General features: G+C 39.7%; 1 protein-coding gene across 1 annotated transcript in view; it reads left to right on the forward strand.

Annotated features, from left to right (window-relative positions):
• The window catches only part of WWC3 (WWC family member 3), a 515,363-nt gene that overhangs the window by 423,636 nt on the left and 67,464 nt on the right, over positions 1-24,263 (forward strand). The window contains exon 13 of the mRNA XM_053705277.1: positions 22,865-22,982. Coding sequence (XP_053561252.1) covers positions 22,865-22,982 — 118 coding nt within the window. The remainder of the gene's footprint in view (positions 1-22,864; positions 22,983-24,263) is intronic.

The raw sequence follows: 24,263 nt of genomic DNA on the forward strand, positions 1-24,263 counted from the left end.
GATTTACATAATCAACAAATGCATGATATCAAGACAATACAATAGCACTTAGTTTGAACTTCAAATGAGTAGTAGATTCTTTTCTGACAAATTTCAAAGTTATGTCTATTTCCACTCCTCGTATATCATGTGACAGCCATCACCCATTTACAAATGCATATAGTATATTCTTTGAAGTCTTGTACATGCTCAGTAGCAGCTGGTGACTCAAAAAGTGTCAATATATGAAGACATTTTGTTAACCCCTTAACGACCGAGGACGTGCAGGGTACGTCCTCAAAAAAAAGGCAGTTAATGCCTGAGAACGTACCCTGCACGTCCTCGGTTTGGAAAGCAGCTGGAAGCGATCCTGCTCGCTTCCAGCTGCTTTCCGGTTATTGCAGTGATGCCTCGATATGGAGGCATCCTGCAATAACCTTTGGTAGCCATCCGGTGCAGAGAGAGCCACTCTGTGGCCCTCTCTGCACCGGAGATCGGTGGCTACCTGCGTTGGTGGGTGGGAGCCGGACCGGGAGGCGGGTGGCGGCCATCGATGGCCCTGGTTATGTGCAGGGGGGGCGGGATCGTGGGCGGGGACGAGCAGGGGCGCGCACGGACGCGCGCGCGTGCACGGGAGGGCGGGGGCGGGCGCGTGCACGGGGAGGGAGCGGGTGGGAACCGCTACACTACAGAAAATGATTTAATAAAAAATGTATAAATATCGAAAAAAAAGATCAGCAAGGTGGTGGGGGATTGTCTGTGTGGGGGGGGGAAGCTACACTACAGAAAAAAGCCCCAAAAAAATAAAAAAAGCACTTTTTTTTGCAAACTGGGTACTGGCAGACAGCTGCCAGTACCCAAGATGGCCCCCAATGAGGCAGAGGGGAGGGTTAGAGAGCGGTTTTGGGGGGGATCAGGGAGGTTGGGGGCTAAGGGGGGGATCCTACACCCTAGCATATGTAAACATGCTAAAAAATTTTTTTATTTTTTTTAAAAAACCCTTTTATTTTAGTACTGGCAGACTTTCTGCCAGTACTTAAGATGGCGGGGACAATTGTGGGGTGGGGGAGGGAAGGGAGCTGTTTGGGAGGGATCAGGGGGTGGGATGTGTCAGGTGGGAGGCTGATCTCTACACTAAAGCTAAAATTAACCCTGCAAGCTCCCTACAAACTCCCTAATTAACCCCTTCACTGCTAGCCATAATACACGTGTGAGGCGCAGCAGGATTTAGCGGCCTTCTAATTACCAGAAAGCAACGCCAAAGTCATATATGTCTGCTATTTCTGAACAAAGGGGATCCCAGACAAGTATTTACAACCATTTGTGCCATAATTGCACAAGCTGTTTGTAAATTATTTCAGTGAGAAACCTAAAATTGTGAAAAATTTAACTTTTTTTTCAATTTGATCGCATTTGGCGGTGAAATGGTGGCATGAAATATACCAAAATGTGCCTAGATCAATACTTGGGGTTGTCTACTATACTACACTAAAGCTAAAATTAACCCTACAAGCTCCCTAAAAGCTCCCTAATTAACCCCTTAACTGCTGGGCATAATACACTTGTGGTGCGCAGTGGCATTTAGCGGCCTTCTAATTACCAAAAAGCAACGCCAAAGCCATATATGTCTGCTATTTCTGAACAAAGGGGATCCCAGAGAAGAATTTACAACCATGTATGCCATAATTGCACAAGTTGTTTGTAAATAATTTCAGTGAGAAACCAAAAGTTTGTGAAAAAATTTGTGAAAAAGTGAACGATTTTTTGTATTTGATCGCATTTGGCGGTGAAATGGTGGTATGAAATATACCAAAATTGTCCTAGATCAATACTTTGGGATGTCTACTAAAAAAAAATATATACATGTCAAGGGATATTCAGGGATTCCTGAAAGATATTAGTGTTCTAATGTAACTAGCGCTAATTTTGGAAAAAAGTGGTTTGGAAATAGCAAAGTGCTACTTGTATTTATGGCCCTATAACTTGCACAAAAAGCAAAGAACATGTAAACATTGGGTATTTCTAAACTCAGGACAAAATTTTGAAACTATTTAGCATGGGTGTTTTTTGGTGGTTGTAGATATGTAACAGATTTTGGGGGTCAAAGTTAGAAAAAGTGTGTTTTTTTCAATTTTTCCTCATATTTTATATTTTTTTTTATAGTAAATTATAAGATATGATGAAAATAATGGTATCTTTAGAAAGTCCATTTAGTGGCGAGAAAAACGGTATATAATATGTGTGGGTACAGTAAATGAGTAAGAAGAAAATTACAGCTAAACACAAACACCGCAAAAATGTAAAAATAGCCTTGGTCCCAAACGGACAGAAAATGGAAAAGTGCTGTGGTCATTAAGGGGTTAATGGAAGTAAATTAGAAAGCTGTTTAAAATTGCATGCTCTATCTGAATCATGAAAGTTTAATATTGACTTGAGTGTCCATTTAACCCATTTGTTTTTAGACCAATAGATAGCATAATTGCATCATCTTATGAGCACCTCTGCTTTGCATATGTATCATTCTATCTTCTTGGGTAAAAATGTTTTCAACCATAACAATCTAATAATTCCTTATCCAAATTGAAAGCATTCATTTGTTTTGTGAGGCAAAAAGACAAGTCAACATTAAGCAAGGATCTCTCAGAGGCACTGTTACATACCTAGAAATATTAACTACTAAATAACTGCTTTTTTCCACAGTCTTGACATAGTTATCGTAAGTATGTTTTTATTTGTTTTGCAAGATGCTCCAAAAGATCGCTAGTCATACTGCTCACAAATATCTTGTTGTTCCATATTTGAACATTGCTGTCCCCAAAATCAATGTCAGTGATATTAGGACAACCCAATATACTAGTTTGGCTTGCTGCCTTTTTATGGTCCTTCTCCCTTGTTGCGATGTACAGTATATATGCTGATTGCTGTCTTGCTGTGTGTCCAGAGCCTCCAGTATATCTGTGTTAGTGGGTGTCTCCTCCCTCAACTCCTGTATCTTATTCAGAGCTTGAGATGAAAAACAATACGGGCCAGACTAATTGTTTGCTATATTCAAGGTGGTCTCATTATTTCAGTGTTGTTGTACTGATAGTGGCCTCCATTCATGGCATCTCAGAAACTGGCCATGTGACCATATGTAGACTCTTCCATTTAAATAATGCTCCTTGTCAAGGGTAACTTTATTCCACTTCTGGTCCTCTACATACTTCTGGAAGATTTATAGTGAATTTACAATCTCCTCCTTCTTTTTAGTTAACTCTGTTAGCGACGTGCCACACACAAGTGCAATATCAGTTTTTGTGATCAACTTCTGCTGTTTGTCATTTTCTTCTTGGAGAAATTTCACAGTCCATACAAGTATGTTGAAGGAACTCTTGTTTAGTGTGTATGTGTGCATATATATGTATTCAGCACTCTTTTATAATATCAAAACAAAACACTTGTTAGAATAAAGTATCAAAATATAGGTTTATTTGTGCAAAATGCTGGGAAAGGGCCCAAGGTGGAAACAGTATCAAAGATGGCATATAATACTACACTCAACATGATTAAAACACTACAATTTTAACAAAGACATTATTTAAGTTTATTAGAAAGGACCGGCCCCAATGTGTAACAATGCAGGTTTATAAACAGCAAAAACAGTATATGCAAAACAGCACAGTGTATGCTGTGTAAAATATATGGCTTAGTGTGTACAGATCAATACAGCCCGTTCAGAATCTTAGACCTACATAGGTTTTAGTTACAAACTGAGCTGAACCAAATATAGGGCAAATATTGTCTGGGCATAACCACCATAGTAAACCAACTAGTACATATATATCTCTCTTAATGCACAAACATACATAAGGTATATTAGAATTTCAATTCAATTTATATGTGCAGAGGAGCTAAATGCGAGGTGTTAAAAATGCCTCTGTATATGTATATAGCAGGGCGGAGTAAACTGACTGATGTTGATAGTAAACAAGACGGACATGTATTTCCATCAGAAGCAGTTCATGGTTCTGAGAACTCAAATAGATAGAGCAGTCCGTTGGTTAGTGGCAAGTCATTATTGCAATTAAAGCTGGCACATAAGACAAGTCTCAGAGTTCAGTGGGGATAAAGCAGGTTTTTAGGCAGTCATAGTAGTATATAGCAAAGCCAAGTCAGTCAAGGAGACAAAGGACAAAGCACATTAAGCATGGGGTTAATATAGCCAAGACATGATGCAGGAGGATACCTCTTTAGTGCTTCCGTACCCCTCTGGCAACTGCACCTGTTTTTGCAACATACATCGACATATACCCAGCAGTCCTAAATAGTGATACTCTACATAGGAGATCTACTCTTTTGAAGACGTCAATAAGGCTTGCTTTCTTGCTTCCTTCTCTGCTTAGCCAGACTCTGGGATTCGCCTGTCAGCTCAAATTTCAGCACCAATATTCAGCGTTTATCAAACTGATACTCCGCCACAAACAAAACCAACATGGAAGGACACGAGGGATAGTCAGCCAATTGCCGACGCGCGTTTCACCCCTTCATCATCAAGGAGATGGGGCTTCCTCAGGGCATAGTGTTAGAATGTCATCTGTGCTGGCTTATAACATGACATAGACTCCGGCCATTATTGGAGGTGAAAAATATGATAAGCTAATAATAATTAGAATGTATACACAATCTTATACAACTCACAAGGAGGACATATATAAAGTACGGTACTTCTACAATACAGAAAAGAAAAGTTTTTTAAACCACATTATAAAGATATTCCCAAACTTAAAACTTTATTTAAAAAATGGGAAACAAATATTATTAGGAGGCGAACAAATTCTTAACACAATCATTTATAAGAAGCTAGCCATATCAAGCTTCTCATTAAACTTAGATAATGTATTTGCTTAAATTTTAGTGTTTTAATCGCGTTGAGTGAAGTATCATATGCCATCTTTTGATGCTTTATTCTAACAAGTGATTTATTTTGATATTATAAAAGAGTGCTGAATTCCCAGTCTTTACTAGTGATACTATTATGTATCACTCTATCGCCCTTCTTTTCTGATTTGCAATATATATATATATATATATATATATTATATATATCATGTGTATGTGTGTATATATGTATATATTGTTTTATTGTTTTAAGTTAAAGTCAAGTTTAATAAAGTTGCATAAATATCTTAGTCACACTTTCTCAAGTTGGTCCCAAAATAAAGACAGAGGCATCATTACAATGCTATAGCTGATAGTTCTTGGTATTTCTTATTTCTCTTATGCCACAATCAGCTCTTCCTGAAAACACATAATTCATTCACTGAACAACAAAGAAGAAAGAAGGCGGTCCAATGGCACAATATCTCTGTTATATCCCAATTCTCCCTCCCAGATACTTCTCATAAAGAAAAGGTACTCACAATTAGAAAACACTTTTCACAAAATTTAGGCAGTCTGGGTAAATTAAGTGCTCCCCAGTTAGCTCACCTCCGGTATTTGTCAGACTGGATCTTTATAGGCAATGTTGCAATACTATGGATTGCCCCAATGATGTTTAAATAAACCACTTTTAGGCTTATATCCGCAGTTCAAAACCACTCCAAAGTACTTGGGGTTATTTATTACAAATATTTTGTTTTAAAAGTATAAAAACAATATAATATATATATATAATATTTCACAATACTACTGGTATTGCTTCTTCAAGCAGAAACATATAGTTTTTCTTTTTGTTTTTTTAATTGGTTGATAGGTGTGGCCCCATTTTTATTGCATCCATTTTACAAACTGCAAACATTTCCTCCTATTGTGTCATGCTGATTTACTTAAACAATCTACAATCCTCAAATCTCTATTTTGATCTGAGATCCTCACAATTTTTTTTTACACATTTCACATTATACACATTTGTTAAGCCTATCCTATTGTAACATTTGTATAAAACATCATTGTGATTCAGTCTATTACACTTTATTAACATTGTATGGTCAGCAAAGAAAATGTGTTGAAGTATTGCCAAAACAAGGGCCTATAAAAAAAAAAAAAGTAAATCCCTTTCTTGATAGGTATGTTGAAAAAAGCATATTCTATTAGAGATTTCTGAACAATAGCTGCTGGTTGGCTGCTATGCACATTTGTGTGTTAAGCTAAGTAATGGTGTTTTGCTGCCCTGGAAATGTTCCTTTACCTTATTATATTGTTTTGGGATAGGTTAAAGTGATTGTAAAGTTTGATAAATTAGCGCCCGGTATCTAAAAATAATCTTACAAATAAGGGCCCTTTTATTAAACTTTACAAAGACACTTATTTTTAAAATACTTACCTAGACAAATAAGACTTTTTTTTTCCTAGTACATGTACGATTAAAAAATAGGAGCAAAATGCATACTGGGCATATTTAAAAAAAAAAAATTATTTCTGATATACAATATGCATTCTCTAAAGGAACTTGATATTTATTAATATATGTGGCTAATATGACTTTTACTTTAAATAATAAATCTTTGCCTGGCTTCTCATGTTTTGATTGACTTCTTAAAAAAAAACACTTTTGCCCTTTCACAATATTCAAAAAAAATCCTTGAAAAATATAATAACTTAAAGTGATTGTAAAGTTTAATGAATAAGTTCCCTGAATCTAAAAATAATCTTAATAACAGGAGCACTTGCATTCATTAAAGTTTACAAAGACGCTTATTTTTTAAAATACTTACCTTTGCATTATGGTAAACATAATGTCGATTCTCCGCCCGCAGCGCCTGCTTTCTTTAGCAGATCGATGACGAATCGTTGTGTGCCCGTTTGGCGTCCAACTCGTGAGGTACACAATGATTGGAGAAAGCCTGGTCATCATCGTCAGGAGCTGCAGGTGGAGGATCGACATTATACTTACAATATGTTTACCATAATACAAAGGTAAGTATTTTAAAAAATAACGCCTAGATTTAGAGTTCTGCGTTAGCCGTCAAAACCAGCGTTAGGAGGTCCTAACGCTGGTTTTGGCTGCCCGCTGGTATTTAGAGTCAGTCAGGCAAGGGTCTACTGCTCACTTTCCAGCCGCGACTTTTCCATACCGCAGATCAGTGATGTGCGGTGACTTCAGAGGCTGGTGAGGCAGTGTCTAGGAATCGGATACGCCTTCATTCTTTAGATATCCTTTGTTGAAGAAATAGCAATTGCACATGGGCGAGCCAATATCTATATGCAACCACCATTCAGTATCTACTGAGCATATTTAGATATGATTTTCAACAAAGGATATCTGATTTTCTTCATTCTTTTGATATCCTTTGTTGAAAAGCATATCTAAATATGCTTATAAGCTACTGAGCATATTTAGATATGAATTTCAACAAAGGATATCTGATTTCCTTCCTTCTTTTGATATCCTTTGTTGAAAAGCATATCTAAAGATGCTCAGTAGCTAATGAACATATTTAGATATGATTTTCAACAAAGGATAACTGATTTTCTTCATTCTTTTGATATCCTTTGTTGAAAAGCATATATAAATATGCTTAGTAGCTACTGAGCATATTTAGATAGGAATTTCAACAAAGGATATCAAAAGAATGAAGAAAACCAGATATCCTTTGTTGAAATTCATATCTAAATATACTCAGTAGCTTCTGAGCATATTTAGATATGCTTTTCAAAAAAGGATATCAAAAGAATGAAAAAAAAATCAGCCACTGATTTCACTATGAATATATACAGGTTAGATCTCCCTCCATGACATGCAATTTTTTTTAGCCTTGCCCAATAGTGTTTTTGGCACAGAAATTGATGGCAACCCTGCCATAGATAACATAATTCTCATTTTTTAATAAGTAACAGATACTTTCAAAGGGTTAATAACCATTGGGCCACTGATTTCACTATGAATATATACAGGGCAGATCCCATTCCATGACATGCAATTGTTTTTAGCCTGACCCAATTGTGTTTTGGGCACAGAAATTGATGCCAACACTGGCATAGGTAACACAATTCTCATTTTTGAATAAGTAACAGATATTTTCAAAGGGTTAATAACCATTGGGCCACTGATTTCAATATAAATATATACAGGTTAGATCTCCCTCCATGACATGCAATTGTTTTTAGCCTGGCCCAATGGTGTTTTGGGCACAGAAATTGATGCCAACCCTGGCATAGGTGACATAATTCTCATTTTTGAATAAGTAACAGATCATTTCAAAGGGTTAATAACCATTGGGCCACTGATTTCACTTTGAATATATACAGGGTAAATCCCCCTCCATGCGATGCAGTTATTTTTGGCCTGGCCCAATGGAGTTTTGGGCACAGAAATTGATGCCAACCCTGGCATAGGTGACATAATTCTCAATTTTGAATAAGTAACAGATATTTTCTAAGGGTTAATAACCATTGGGTCACTGATTTCACTTTGAATATATACAGGGCAGATCCTCTGCCATGCCATGCAATTGTTTTTAGCCTGGCACAATGGTGTTTTGGCAAAGAAATTGATGCCAACCCTGGCATAGGTGACATAATTCTCATTTTTGAATAAGTAACAGATATTTTCAAAGGGTTAATAACCATTGGGCCAGGCTAAAAACAATAGCATGGCATGGAGGGGGATCTACCCTGTAGATATTCATAGTGAAATCAGTGGCCCAATGGTTATTAACCCTTTGAAAATATCTGTTACTTATTCAAAATTGAGAATTATGTCACCTATGCCAGAGTTGGCATCAATTTCTGTGCCCAAAACACCATTGGGCCAGGCTAAAAACAATTGCATGACATGGAGGGGGATCTACCCTGTATATATTCATAGTGAAATCAGTGGCCCAATGGTTATTAACCCTTTGAAAATATCTGTTATTTATTCAAAATAGTAATATTTGTAGTGGTGCCCCCAACGTATGCCCTTTTTTCAAGTTTGTATATCTAATTGTTATATAAAGAGATTCCACCTCTGTGTAACTACATTATATGAATCATATTATTATTTTAATAAAACCTATTTTTTTATTTTAAAGTAAATTTAAAGCAGTCTGACAAAAAAAATTGAATAAGAAACCAACTTCCATGAATAAGAAACAGCTTGAATAAGAAACCAACTTCCTTGTCGTGTGACTGAGCCTGCTGGGGCCCTGGGCCAATCTTTTCTTTTATTTTAGGCGGCACTAAGTTGAAGTTAGATAACTAAACTTGAGTTGAACTTGATATACATTTATTACAACGAACTTGCAGCCTCGCTGCCTCTATAGTCAAGGGAAGTGACGACTATTTTGGCAGCGAGTCTGCAAGTTCGTTGTAATAAATGTATATCAAGTTCAACTCAAGTTTAGTTATCTAACTTCAACTTAGTGCCGCCTAAAATAAAAGATTGGCCCAGGGCCCCAGCAGGCTCAGTGATCACTATAAAAGCTGTAGCCTGTTTTTTTTAAGTCATTAAAGTCATCAACACATTGCACAATCACATTGAATGAACACAACAACAGTCAAGTCAACATAGTTAGCTACTACAGTCTGTCTCACACTGCCGCCAGGCTGAGGCCCGCCACCGCCACGGACACCTACCTAAAAAGATGCGCCGCGGCCAAATATAGATAACAAGTAGTCTTCTACGCTCCGGTTGCTGACTGTTAACGGTCGTTCAGTACTAGTATACTAGTAAGAGAGAGCAGAGTGCAGACTCAAGTAAGTAACACAGCACTAAGCAATAGCATAAGCACTTCCATCAATCGACTGACACCCACCACGTCTGACTCTAGTCTGCGTTGAGCTGCTCTGACACGTGACCGCACGTGACACGCGGATGGATCTATTTCATTCCCGCCCGGCACTCAGAGACAGCCAGCCCCAGTCAGATTCAGACGAGTTCTGAATTCTGAATCTGATTGGCTGAGACAGGGCCGGACTGGGATCAAAAATAGGCCCAGGCATTTTAAGGCAAAGCAGCCCACTAACCCCCCTCATTTTTTATTTAACAGGTCACATACACACACTCATAGACCCACTCATATGCACGCACTCCACACATACACCCACTCATCACATGCACACAACACACATACACCCACTCACATGCATGCACACAACCCACATACACCAACTCACATGCACACACAACACACATACACCCACATGCACACACACAACACACATACACCCACCCACATGCACACACACAACACACATACACCCACCCACATGCACACACACAACACACATACACCCACCCACATGCACACACACCACACATACACCCACTCACATGCACACACACCACACATACACCCACACCACACATACACCCACCAACTCACATGCACACAAACTACACATACACGATCCCACTCACATGCACGCACACACACCACACATATACCCACTCACATGCACGCACACCACACATACACCCACCCACTCACATGCACGCACACATACACCCTCCTACTTGACACCATGTAACACGGCACATGTAAAGTCCTGCCCAGTCTGCTGCTCTTAAAAAAGTACCATTTGAACATTTTTAATATAGGCTAATTTTGGTTTTATATTTACTAAAATTTAAGCCAGGTGGTCAGTAAAATCATCCGGGTGGTGCACCCACTAAAAAGGTCTTGGGGAAAACACTGATAAATATTATTAAGGGGTATGTCAATGGATTGCAAAACAACACAAATTATCTCTAACAATGCGACATTTTAGAAAGCAACATTTATTTAGTATGAATTGCAGTGATTAATTGCTGCTCTATCTATACTATGCATATTTAATAGTAATGCAAGGTTGTCACATAACTCTTACAAAATGCCCAGTGCCCACAGGTAACACACAAGAGCAGATCCTACTGTGTATTATATCTGTATATTAGACGTCACATTTGCCAATGGCAACTAGACACCCCCTTGGTCTGTTTAAGGAATATGATCACCCTGTGCTTTTCTTGTGTATACAGCAATAATACCCTGTGGGAGCAGTAACCAGATCTCCTGTCTAAGGCTTAGCCTGAGGAATTGTTACAGGGACTAGTATTACCAATAAATCTTTGTGTCTTAGCCATGGCTTCATTCTCATAGAAACATGATAGAAAAGCATTAGAACAGCATTAGCCCACAGTCTGGCCCGTGCCGTTGGATTTTCACGACACTACCCCCCCTACACACAAACACACACACATGGCAGCACTGCAACTGCGTCGTCACCACTCACCGGTCCGGACCATGTCTGTCTCAAAATGTCTGCCAGACCAGTGGTGGTTTCCTGAATCCCGCCCACCCTGACCCCACCAGCACCCATGCAGTGGAGATTGTTGTTGTGTGGCAGCCGGCAAAGGCACATGACATGGTGGCACATGTAGCTAAATCTAATCCACAACCCCATAGTTGGCCGGCACCACAAAGGAGTAAATCTGGGCCAGTGACTGAAAACAAAAAAGGCCCTCTCTGCTCACCTGGCCCCCACAGTCCACTGCTGTCCTGCTGAGAGTCCTCATGGCTGCTGAGACCGGCCACTGCTGGCATCTCTCCTCTCCCTGAGCTCCCTCCATTGCCTCCAAGTACTCCTCCTGATGACGGGTCTGACGGCCTCTGCGTGACTGTGAATGTCACGTGGAAATGGTGCGCGGCATCAGTGTAATGTAGCCGCGTGCCGGGTGTTGTCACTAGAAGTGCCTAGCCCAGGTGCTGCTCGCTCAGTGATCGCCGGATCTGATCTAAGACTCAGAGAATGTGCGTGCGCAGCGTGGGGAATAATTGATTTACAAATGGGCTGGCGCCTGCGTTGCTGGTTTGCTTTTTGAAATCCAAAGTCACTGGTACGGTACACATAATAAAAATAAAATTTTAATACATAATAATTAAAAAAAAGTATTTCTCAAAAACAATTGTTCTATAAGGCTATGGTCACAGTGGGGCCAAATTACTGCGCAGCCTACCGGGCATTTGCCGGGTATGCCCGACGCTCAGTCCGGGCCTGGGCTGAGACTACTGTGAGACTGAGAGGCGGCCAGGACGGAGGCTAGCCTCCTGTGGAAGCGTATGGGGCGCATTGGAGAGCACTGCATTAGCACCTTTTCTCCTCTTGGTGGCAGTCTCTCAGCGTCCCATACACTTCCACAGTAGTCAATGCATTCATATTGCGCAAGACAAGGACAGCCGGCTGGCCTTGTCTTGCGCAATATGAATGTATTGATGTAATAAGTATATTACGGTTTATAAGTTTATTTATATAATAATTAATAAAATTTACACGTGTTGACACAAACAGAATCCTGATTTTGGTGGAGGGGTGGGGGGGTCACCTTATTTTATAAAAAAAAAAAAATATGAAAAAAAAAATAATCTAATTTTTTTATTTTTTTATTTTAAATAAAGGCTGTTATTACATGGATTGGCCAGGGGAGGCACTGCCTCACCTGCCTCCTGTGACTGCACGTCACTGCCGCAGATCCCCCTACGCCAATTGCATAGCCTATCTTTTCAATGGGATCTTTCTAACGCTGGTATTTAGAGACTTGGCTGAAGTGAGCGTTAGAACTCTAACGACAAGACTCCAGCCGCAGGAAAAAGCCAGCAGTTAAGAGCTTTCTGGGCTAACGCAGGTTCATAAAGTTCTTAACTATTGTGCTCTAAAGTACACTAACACCCATAAACTACCTATGTACCCCTAAACCGAGGCCCCCCCCACATCGCCGCCACTCTAATTAATTTTTTTAACCCCTAATCTGCCGACCGCACACCGCCGCAACCTACATTATCCCTATGTACCCCTAATCTGCTGCCCCTAACACCACCGACCCCTACATAATATTTATTAACCCCTAATCTGCCCCCCCCAACGTCGCCGCTACCTTACCTACAATTATTAACCCCTAATCTGCCGACCGGACCTCACCGCTACTCTAATAAATGTATTAACCCCTAAAGCTAAGTCTAACCCTAACACTAACACCCCCCTAAGTTAAATATAATTTTAATCTAACGAAATAAAATAAATCTTATTAAATAAATTATTCCTATTTAAAGCTAAATACTTACCTGTAAAATAAACCCTAATATAGCTACAATATAAATTATAATTATATTGTAGCTATTTTAGGATTTATATTTATTTTACAGGCAACTTTGTATTTATTTTAACCAGGTACAATAGCTATTAAATAGTTAATAACTATTTAATAGCTACCTAGTTAAAATAAATACAAATTACCTGTAAAATAAATTCTAACCTAAGTTACAATTAAACCTAACACTACACTATCAATAAATTAATTACATACAAATACCTACAAATAAATACAATTAAATAAACTAACTAAAGTACAAAAAATAAAAAAATAATTTACAAACATTATAAAAATATTACAACAATTTTAAGCTAATTACACCTACTCTAAGCTCCCTAATAAAATAACAAAGCCCCCCAAAATAAAAAAAATGCCCTACCCTATTCTAAAATAAAAATTGAAAAGCGCTTTTACCTTACCAGCCCTTAAAAGGGCCTTTTGCGGGGCATGCCCCAAAGAATTCTGTTCTTTTGCCTGTAAAAAAAAATACAATACCCCCCCCAACATTACAACCCACCACCCACATACCCCTAATCTAACCCAAACCCCCCTTAAATAAACCTAACACTAAGCCCCTGAAGATCTTCCTACCTTGTCTTCACCACGCCGGGTATCACCGATCCGTCCAAAAGAGGGTCCGAAGTCTTCCTCCTATCCAGGGCTGAAGAGGTCCATCATCCGGCTGAAGTCTTTATCCAAGCGGGGGCTGAAGAGGTCCATCATCCGGCTGAAGTCTTCATCCAAGCGGGGGCTGAAGAGGTCCATCATCCGGCTGAAGTCTTCTATCAAGCGGCATCTTCAATCTTCTTTCTTCCGGCTCCATCTTCATCCCGCCGACGCGGAACATCCATCCTGGCCGATGACTTCCCGACGAATGACGGTTCCTTTAAGGGACGTCATCCAAGATGGTGTCCCTCGAATTCCGATTGGCTGATAGGATTCTATCAGTCAATCGGAATTAAGATAGGAAAATTCTGATTGGCTGATGGAATCAGCCAATCAGATTCAAGTTCAATCCGATTGGCTGATCCAATCAGCCAATCAGATTGAGCTTGCATTCTATTGGCTGTTCCGATCAGTCGTCTGCCAGGATGGATGTTCCGCGTCGGCAGGATGAAGATGGAGCCGGAAGAAAGAAGATTGAAGATGCCGCTTGATAGAAGACTTCAGCCGGATGATGGACCTCTTCAGCCCCCGCTTGGATGAAGACTTCAGCCGGATGATGGACTTCTTCAGCCCCCGCTTGGATGAAGACTTCAGCCGGATGATGGACCTCTTCAGCCCTCGCTTGGATAAAGACTTCAGCCGGATGATGGACCTCTTCAGCCCCGGATAGGAGGAAGACTTCGGACCCTCTTCTGGACGGATCGGTGATACCCAGCGTGGTGAAGACAAGGTAGGATGATCTTCAGGGGCTTAGTGTTAGGTTTATTTAAGGGGGGTTTGGGTTAGATTAGGGGTATGTGGGTGGTGGGTTGTAATGTTGGGGGGGGGTATTGTATGTTTTTTTTACAGGCAAAAGAGCAGAATTATTTGGGGCATGCCCCGCAAAAGGCCCTTTTAAGGGCTGGTAAGGTAAAAGAGCTTTTCAATTTTTATTTTAGAATAGGGTAGGGCATTTTTTTTATTTTGGGGGGCTTTGTTATTTTATTAGGGGGCTTAGAGTAGGTGAAATTAGCTTAAAATTGTTGTAATATTTTTATAATGTTTGTAAATTATTTTTTTATTTTTGGTAACTTAGTTCTTTTTTATTTTTTGTAACTTAGTTCTTTTTTTATTTTTTGTACTTTAGTTAGTGTATTTATTTGCATTTATTTGTAGGTATTTGTATTTAATTTATTTATTGATAGTGTAGTGTTAGGTTTAATTGTAAATAATTGTAGGTAGTTTAATTAATTTATTGATAGTGTAGTGTTAGGTTTAATTGTAACTTAGGTTAGGATTTATTTTACAGGTACTTTTGTAATTATTTCAACTAGGTAGCTATTAAATAGTTATTAACTATTTAATAGCTATTGTACCTGGTTAAAATAAATACAAAGTTGCCTGTAAAATAAATATTGATCCTAAAATAGCTACAATATAATTATTATTTATATTGTAGCTATATTAGGGTTTATTTTACAGGTAAGTATTTAGCTTTAAATAGGATTAATTTATTTAATAAGATTTATTTTATTTCGTTAGATAAAAATTATATTTAACTTAGGGGGGTGTTAGAGTTAGGGTTAGATTTAACTTTAGGGGTTAATACATTTATTAGAGTAGCTGTGAGGTCCGGTCGGCAGATTATGGGTTAATAATTGTAGGTAGGTAGCGGCGACATTGGGGGGGGGCAGATTAGGGGTTAATAAATATAATATAGGGGTCGGCGGGGGTTAGGGGCAGCAGATTAGGGGTTCATAGGGATAACGTAGGTTGCGGTGGTGTACGGAGCGGCAGATTAGGGGTTAATAGTATAATGCAGGGGTCAGTGATAACTGGGGCGGCAGATTAGGGGTTAATAATATAATGCAGGTGGTGACGATGTCGGGGGCGGTAGATTAGGGGTTAATAAGTGTAAGGTTAGGGGTGTTTAGACTCGGGGTTCATGTTAGGGTGTTAGGTGCAGACATAGGAAGTGTTTTCCCATAGGAAACAATGGGGCTGCGTTAGGTTTTTTTTCAGCTCAAACGGCCCCATTGTTTCCTATGGGGGAATCGTGCACGAGCACGTTTTTGAAGCTGGCCGCGTCCGTAAGCACCGCTGGTATTTAGAGTTGCAGTGGCGGTAAATTATGCTCTACGCTCCATTTTTGGAGCCTAACGCAGCCCTTCTGTGAACTCTAAATACCAGCGGTATTTAAAAGGTGCTGGGGGGAAAAAGCACGCGTAGCTAACGCACCCCTTTGGCCGCAGAACTCTAAATCTAGCCGGAAGTGTCTTTGTAAACTTTAATGAATGAAAGTGCCCATGTTTTTAAGATTATTTTTAGATACCGGCACTTATTTATTAAACTTTACAATCACTTTAAGTTATTATATTTTTCAAGGATTTATTTAAATATTGCGAAAGAGCAAAAAGTGTTTTTTTTAAGAAGTCAATCAAACAATGAGAAGCCAGGCAAAGATTTATTATTTTACGTAAAAGTCATATATAAATATATAAATATCAGGTGCCTTTAGGGAATACATATTGTATATCAGAAATATTTATTTAAAATATGCCCAGTATGCATTTTGTTCCTATTATTTAATCATACATGTATTGGAAATTGCAAGAAAATGCCTTATTTGTTCGACATCAGAACACAGAGCTGTTAATTCTAGCTACATGGACACATCAGCCAGGCACCAACCGTAGCAACCCATTTAATGTGTTGTCCACATCTGATATAAGACCTTATAGATGATTGAAAATTCTCTTTAACACATTTGCTACTAGAGATGGCTGCAACCAGATTACATTTGTTATTACCCTTTAAAGGGACAGTTCACCCAAAAACTTTCTCCCCTTTAAATTATTCCCAGTGATCCTTTTTACCTGCTAGAGTGTATTAAATTGGTTGCAAGTAGCTCCTTTACTCATATTTCAGCATTTGAAATAGCTGATTTAGCTTGTGGTTTCCCAACCTATACTGAAAGTTTTGATACTGGCGTATATGCTATTGACATGCCTAAGTAAACACAGCCAGCAGAAGAGATTACACTTTAAGTGGGGGCATGATAGTTAAGTAATAAAATGATAATTTTCCATTGTTCTCTATATGTATTGAGCTTTGGTGTTCCAGACAAATAGAAGATAAGGGAGCAAGTCTGTGTACATGAAAGTGATAACATAATGAGATCTGATATTACCTGAAGCTCAACCCATTGTAATAGGCTGTTGTTTCAAAGCACAAAACCTGTTACTTCATATACACAAATAAACCCGAAAATGCAATCTCTCAAATATTTTATACTCTGCAGTTGGTATAACAAGTCATTTAAAATACATTTATGGAAAAACTATTTTACATTGTACTGTCCCTTTAATGTCATCTGCATCTTTTATCAGACATTAAACCAGGGATTTGTGAAGGGAGGGATAGGCACAGACAAAGGCTGTGACTGACATTTGACAGACATTAGTGAAGGACACCAAGGTACATTTGAAATTAAAAACATTATTTTATAGTGCTTGGTGTTATTATACTGATGCAGATACCACTGATCCTATAACCAGCCCTCCTCTGGCTATACCCATGTGCCAGTGTCACTACTGTGTCATTATATAGTGCTGGATGTTATTATACTGATGCAGATACCACTGATCCTATAACCAGCCCTCCTCTGGCTATACCCATGTGCCAGTGTCACTACTGTGTCATTATTTAGTGCTGGGTGTTATTATACTGATGCAGATACCACTGATCCTATAACCAGCCCTCCTCTGGCTATACCCATGAGCCAGTGTCACTACTGTGTCATTATTTAGTGCTGGGTGTTATTATACTGATGCAGATACCACTGACCCTATAACCAGCCCTCCTCTGGCTATACCCATGAGCCAGTGTCACTACTGTGTCATTATATAGTGCTTGGTGTTATTATGCTGATGCAGATACCAATGATCCTATAACCAGCCCTCCTCTGACTATACCCATGAGCCAGTGTCACTTCTGTGTCATTATTTAGTGCTGGGTGTTATTATACTGATGCAGATACCACTGATCCTATAACCAGCCCTCCTCTGGCTATACCCATGAGCCAGTGTCACTACTGTGTCATTAAATAGTGCTTGGTGTTATTATACTGATGCAGATACCACTGATCCTATAACCAGCCCTCCTCTGGCTATACGCATGTGCCAGTGTCACTACTGTGTCATTAAATAGTGCTTGGTGTTATTATACTGATGCAGATACCACTGATCCTATAACCAGCCCTCCTCTGGCTATACGCATGTGCCAGTGTCACTACTGTGTCATTATACAGTGCTGGTTGTTATTATACTGATGCAGATACCACCGATTCTATAACCAGCCCTCCTCTGGCTATACCCATGAGCCAGTGTCACTACTGTGTTATTATATAGTGCTGGGTGTTATTATACTGATGCAGATACCACTGACCCTATAACCAGCCCTTGTCTGGCTATACGCATGTGCCAGTGTCACTACTGAGTGTTTGTATAGAGCTGGGTGTTATTATACTGATGCAGAGACCACTGACCCTATACCCAGCCCTTGTCTGGCTATACCCATGAGCCAGTGTCACTACTGTGTCATTATATAACGCTGGGTGTTATTATACTGATGCAGATACCACTGACCCTATAACTAGCCCTTGTCTGGCTATACCCATGTGCCAGTGTCACTATTGTGTCAATATATAGTGCAGGGTGTTATTATACTGATGCAGATACCACTGACCCTATAACCAGCCCTCCTCTGGCTATAAACATGTGCCAGTGTCACTACTGTGTCATTATATAGTGCTGGGTGTTATTATACTGATGCAGATACCACTGACCCTATAACCAGCCCTCCTCTGGCTATACCCATGTGCCAGTGTCACTACTGTGTCTTTGTATAGTGCTTGGTGTTATTATACTGATGCAGATACCACTGATCCTATAACCAGTCATCCTCTGGCTATACCCATGTGCCAGTGTCACTACTGTGTCTTTGTATAGAGCTGGGTGTTATTATACTGATGCAGATACCACTGATCCTATAACCAGTCATCCTCTGGCTATACCCATGTGCCAGTGTCACTACTGTGTCTTTGTATAGAGCTGGGTGTTATTATACTGATGCAGATACCACTCATCCTATAACCAGCCCTTGTCTGGCTATACCCATGTGCCAGTGTCACTACTGTGTCATTATATAGCGCTGGGTGTTATTATACTGATGCAGATACCACTGACCCTATAACCAGCCCTTGTCTGGCTATACGCATGTGCCAGTGTCACTACTGTGTCTTTGTATAGCGCTGGGTGTTATAATACAGATGCAGATACACATCCAGTATTTCACTCAGGCTTTATTTATTCTATAACTTATCACCGAATTTTGTTAGCAGTCTCTTGACAAGCCACTAACTTTATTCACACTACATATTTTTTTTATTCCTATTATTTAATAAGAAAGAAAATATATACTAAGGTTACATAAAAGGACAGAAGCGCCACATCGCCCAATATTGTTTGACCAAAAATATAAAATATAATTGTATTGTTATTTTTTTTGGTCAAACAATATTGGGTCATGTGGTGTTTCTGTCCTTTAATGTTGTCTACAGATTATTGATCCAGGATCTGGGCCTTGCTCCTGATACAGACAGCGGCCTTGACCTGATTCTTCAACTGCATCACTGTGATATCATCCAAATCACTTCCACTTGGGACTATCATTTTACTAATATCACATCTGCTGAGATTAATATTGATCAAATTGTTATGCTACTATATTTGATTATATCTGATTTTTATTTATTGATTTTTATTAATTCATACTAGGATTGTTTTCAGTGGCGTCACTAGGGTTGGTGTCACCCGGTGCGGTGAGTTTAGCTCAACCCGATCGAATACGATCGGGTTGATTGACAGCTCCCTGCTGGCGGCCGATTGGCCGCGAGTCAGCAGGGGGCGGCGTTGCACCAGCAGCTCTTGTGAGCTGCTGGTGCAATGTTAAATGTGGAGAGCGTATTGCTCTCCGCATTTAGCGAGGTCTTGCGGACCTGATCCGCAGTGTCGGATCAGGTCCGCAAGCCCTTTGATAAATGGGCCCCATGGTGTCACCCCCCCCCCAGAAAGCAGACACACACAAAAACACAGGCAAACACACATACAAACACTCAGACACACTTAAAACATACTCAGATGAACACACAAACACTCGGAAACACACTCAGACACACACACAAAAACACACACACAAAAACACTGAGACACACACACAAAAACTCAGACACACACTTACAAAATATGTAAACTGCACTGCATTAATTATAAAGCGCATGCCTAGAGCTGCTCCCTGGCTCAGCAGAGCATCAAATGAAAGATAAACAGAGCACTCTAAAAATAAATCACTAAAGAAAAGTTTTAGGTGCAAACTATGAAAATTCTGCTCTCTGACTCTGTTCCAAGCCTGTCAGTGCACAGCCCCGGGCCGCGTGCCTACCGCTTCTTATGGCCAATCACCTCTGCACTCTGCCCACCCCCAGACCCCCGCCCGCCCTCCTACCTGTTCAGTGTGCACTTAGTGTACCGTAACCGTAATGGTCTGGTGGGCATCATACGTGGCTCCTTCACTTTAAAGACAGTGTCAAACAATCATGCGGTCAGGTGCCAGACATCCCCTCATGATTTGCCAGTTCCCATTTAGAGAGACAGCACAGCAGTGACTCCACTGCTCCACATGTCACTGAGCAGTGAGCACAGATAGGCAGGCAGGTTTAGGCTAGCAGCGCAACTTTGCAAGCCCCACGGCATGCCCACAACATTCATAGCGAAATTGGGCAGGGGAGAAGCAAAGTACAAACAAGCAAAAGCAGCCGGGAAAACTATTTGTTGAAATTGCAGCACTGGCTCAAGGGGCAAAAAAATTGTGTGTCTACAACTTCCCCAGTCCCACCAATGTTCACAAATGCCAGCCCCTCTAATAAAAAAAAAATATATGCATCTCAACATTGTATTTCTTTGAATTTCAATAAAATTTAAAAAAAAAAAAAAAAAAAAATTTTTTTTTTTTTTTGGTGTCACCCCCTGGAGGGTGTCACCCGGGTGCGGCCCGCCCCCCCTGCCCCCCCCTAGTGACGCCACTGATTGTTTTACTATTGAGTTATATATCACTTACACACTTTTGTGGATATTTTATTAAGGATACTCTATTGTATCATTTGTTTGTGCAACATATTGTGCTTAATCTAGCTCTCTTAGAGTATATAAACACATATTTGGTTATCCAAGGGCGCCCCCTAACACTTCTCTTTCCTATAATTAAGGTTGTGGCGGACACTGCAAGGGTTGGTCACGGACACCAGTGTCCGTGTACGGACACCTTGCCTATCCCTGGAAGGGAGAAGGGAGGGAGCTTGGAAGCACTGGCTGCCATATTGACGACCTTTGCATAAGAGCTTGTGTGAAACATAAGAGGTTGTGAGGCACTCAGCATTGTTCAGCCCTCCTCTGTGAGAGTCCATGTGAGGGTTCTGGTGTATGGCCTATAGGTTGGATGAACCTAGTACATAGGATAAAGTTTATCATGCAGTTAATTACCTGTCTGCAGGTACTTACAACATAGCTTACAGCTTCATGAATATAGTTTTACTTAAAGGGACACTGAACCCAAATGTTTTCTTATGTAATTCAGAAAGAGCATGCAAATTTAAGCAACTTTCTAATTTACTCCTATTATCAATTTTTCTTCGTTCTCTTGCTATCATTATTTGAAAAAGAAGGCATCTAAGCTTTTTTTTGGTTTCAGTACTCTGGACAGCACTTTTTTATTGGTGGATGAATTTATCCACCAATCAGCAAGGACAACCCAGGTTGTTCACCAAAAATGGGCCGGCATCTAAACTTACGTTCTTGCATTTCAAATAAAGATACCAAGAGAATGAAAAAAAATTGATAATAGGAGTAAATTAGAAAATTGCTTAAAATTTCATGCTCAATCTGCATCACGAAAGAAAAATTTTGGGTACAGTGTCCCTTTAACACACTGGGTAAACATTTTTTCATCTTGTTGACGTTAATTGGCAAGTATTCTTATGTAAATATTGTTGTATATGGTAGGACAGGTGTGTGAGATCATACCTAATTGGTTAATTGACATTGTAGCTGAAACATTTGGGTTTGAATTTGACAGGGACGTTTTTCTCTCTCATCCTTTTAATATTAATAAAGTGCGGAGCTGAGTAATAGTATTATCAGTTATTTGTAAAGCACCATGAAATTCTGTAACACTGGCTACATGAGTAGCCTCTTGTAATTGGTTCACCAAATTTGTTCAACTATCTTTCAGTAGTGCTTAGCTGCTCATAAGCCTGCTCTTCAACAAAGGATACTAAATGAATAAAGCAAATTTCATAATAGAATTTGAAAGTCATTTAAAATTGCATGCTCTAGCTGAATCAAGAATATTTCATTTTGACTTTCCTGTGCCTTTAAATTTCAAGACCTGTGTGCTAAGCATTTAAATCCCTTGGGGGGAAAAGGACGATGTGCTCCTCTCCAATGTTTACATGACAGGTATTATCTCATAATAAATAAATGAAAGCCAAGCATTTTGATTGGCTTTATATGCTTGTATTATTTCAGCATTGTAAGTGCATAACCCATATTTTGTCCCCTACTTGGTCCTTTGTTAAGGAGAATGTATCATAACACCCTTCTCTTTAAATAACCAGGTGCACAGGTGTAATTGAAGGGGCAAATTATGACATCACTTTTTTGCTTGTGAAGATCTGATAACTCTCCTGCCATCCAGTGGTCATTTTTTCTGTTGCAGCCTCTTTTCTTAATTCATTCCTTATACTCTTCTAAAAAAGTAATTTCCAATTACTACCAACAACTTCTAATTAGAAACTTCTACCCACAATTCTAGAAAAAACATAAATATAAAAAATGAATTATAAAGATGAATTATAAAAAATGAATAAGAGCTATAACGTTACATTCACCTTGACAAAGTCCCAAGTAGTAGCAGAAACATTAAATAATAAAAGAGTTTAACTTCGTCTTTAGGTTAAATCCATAATTCATTCAATTTATTTACATGTGACAATTAAATAATAACTGCAAGTTCTATTAAAGTTTATTAACACGTCCCTAGAATGACATCTTTATATAATATATATATATTATTATTATTATTTTATTTTTTTTACAGCAGTCACCATTCGTGAAGACAGTGCATTAAGGCTAGAGAGGGACAAGAGGGTGTCTGCTGGTCTTTCAGATGACTCTCTTGCAAGTGACAGTGGCGTCTTTGAGACATTAAGTAAAAGGTATGCTTAATCTGCAGTAAAGAAACTTCTGATAACATTATTTTCTTCAGAGAGACAGATAGATACGACTATAGTTTCTGGCTGCTCTCTTTTGCCCATGTCTTGACTATTACTCTATCACTCTCATGTTATTAAATACCTATTATGATGCATATTAGAAATAAAAACTCAACTTATTCTCCTCCCGTAACCTACATCCTATATAATAAAAGGCCAAGTGTGTTTGTCCGAAGCTGTCATGCGCAGCCTACCAACTAACCTCGCGTTGTGTGGTGGAGTGGGCGTGACCGGGTGGGTGCGGAGTGGGCGTGCCCGGTGGGTGAGAGAGACCGCAAAAGAGAGAGGGGGAGAGAGACAGCAAAAGAGAGGGGGGGAGAGAGACAGCAAAAGAGAGGGGGAGACAGAAAGCAATAGAGAGGGGGGAGAGAGACAGCAAAAGAAAGGGGAAGAGAGACAGCAAAAGAGAGGGGGGAGAGAGACAGCAAAATAGAGGGGGGACACAAAAGAGAGGGGGGAGAGAGACAGCAAAAGAGAGGGGGAGAGAGCACAAAAGAGAGGGGGGAGAGAGACGGCAAAAGAGAGGGGGGAGAGACGGAGAGACGGCAAAAGAGAGGGGGGAGAGAGACGGAGAGACGGCAAAAGAGAGGGGGGGAGAGAGACAGCAAAAGAGAGGGGAGAAAGAGAGAGCAAAAGAGAGGGGGGATAGAGAGAAAGCAAGGGGTGGGACTGCTGCACTGCAAAATATGGCCCGTGTACACGGGCTTTAGGACTAGTAATTGATAAAAGGACACAAGAACACTAACATTCTAACTTTGCTCAGCAGCATAGTAAATGTTTAGTGTCCCTTCAGTAGTACGCTGGTATTCAGTGTCATTGTAAGTAAAAGCTGCTATTTAATTTTTTAAAGAATACTGCAGTATGTTTAAAGGGACTCTATACCTACTTTTCTCTGCAAGTCACTTTATAGCTTGCATTGTAAGCATACTCTCCATCCTTCTTAGGGGCTAGATTAAGAGATGAGCGCTATCAAGTGCTCCCGCTAGAGCTTAAAGTTTGGTAGACAGAGGCTGTTGACACGCATCGGGCACCGAGCATATTACAAGTTGAAAGTAAAAAGTTTGCGCACAAGCTAAACCCAGTGTGAGCTAACAAAATATTGTGACAGCATTAACTCAATGGGAGAGCAGAAGAATAAAATGTAACAGGATTTATGTATAGTTAAACATTCCAATGTTTTTCACATACAGAACAATGTAATCATTATTGTAAATATATATATAT

Source organism: Bombina bombina, chromosome 3 (genome assembly GCF_027579735.1).
Source record: "Bombina bombina isolate aBomBom1 chromosome 3, aBomBom1.pri, whole genome shotgun sequence".
NCBI lineage: Eukaryota > Metazoa > Chordata > Amphibia > Anura > Bombinatoridae > Bombina > Bombina bombina.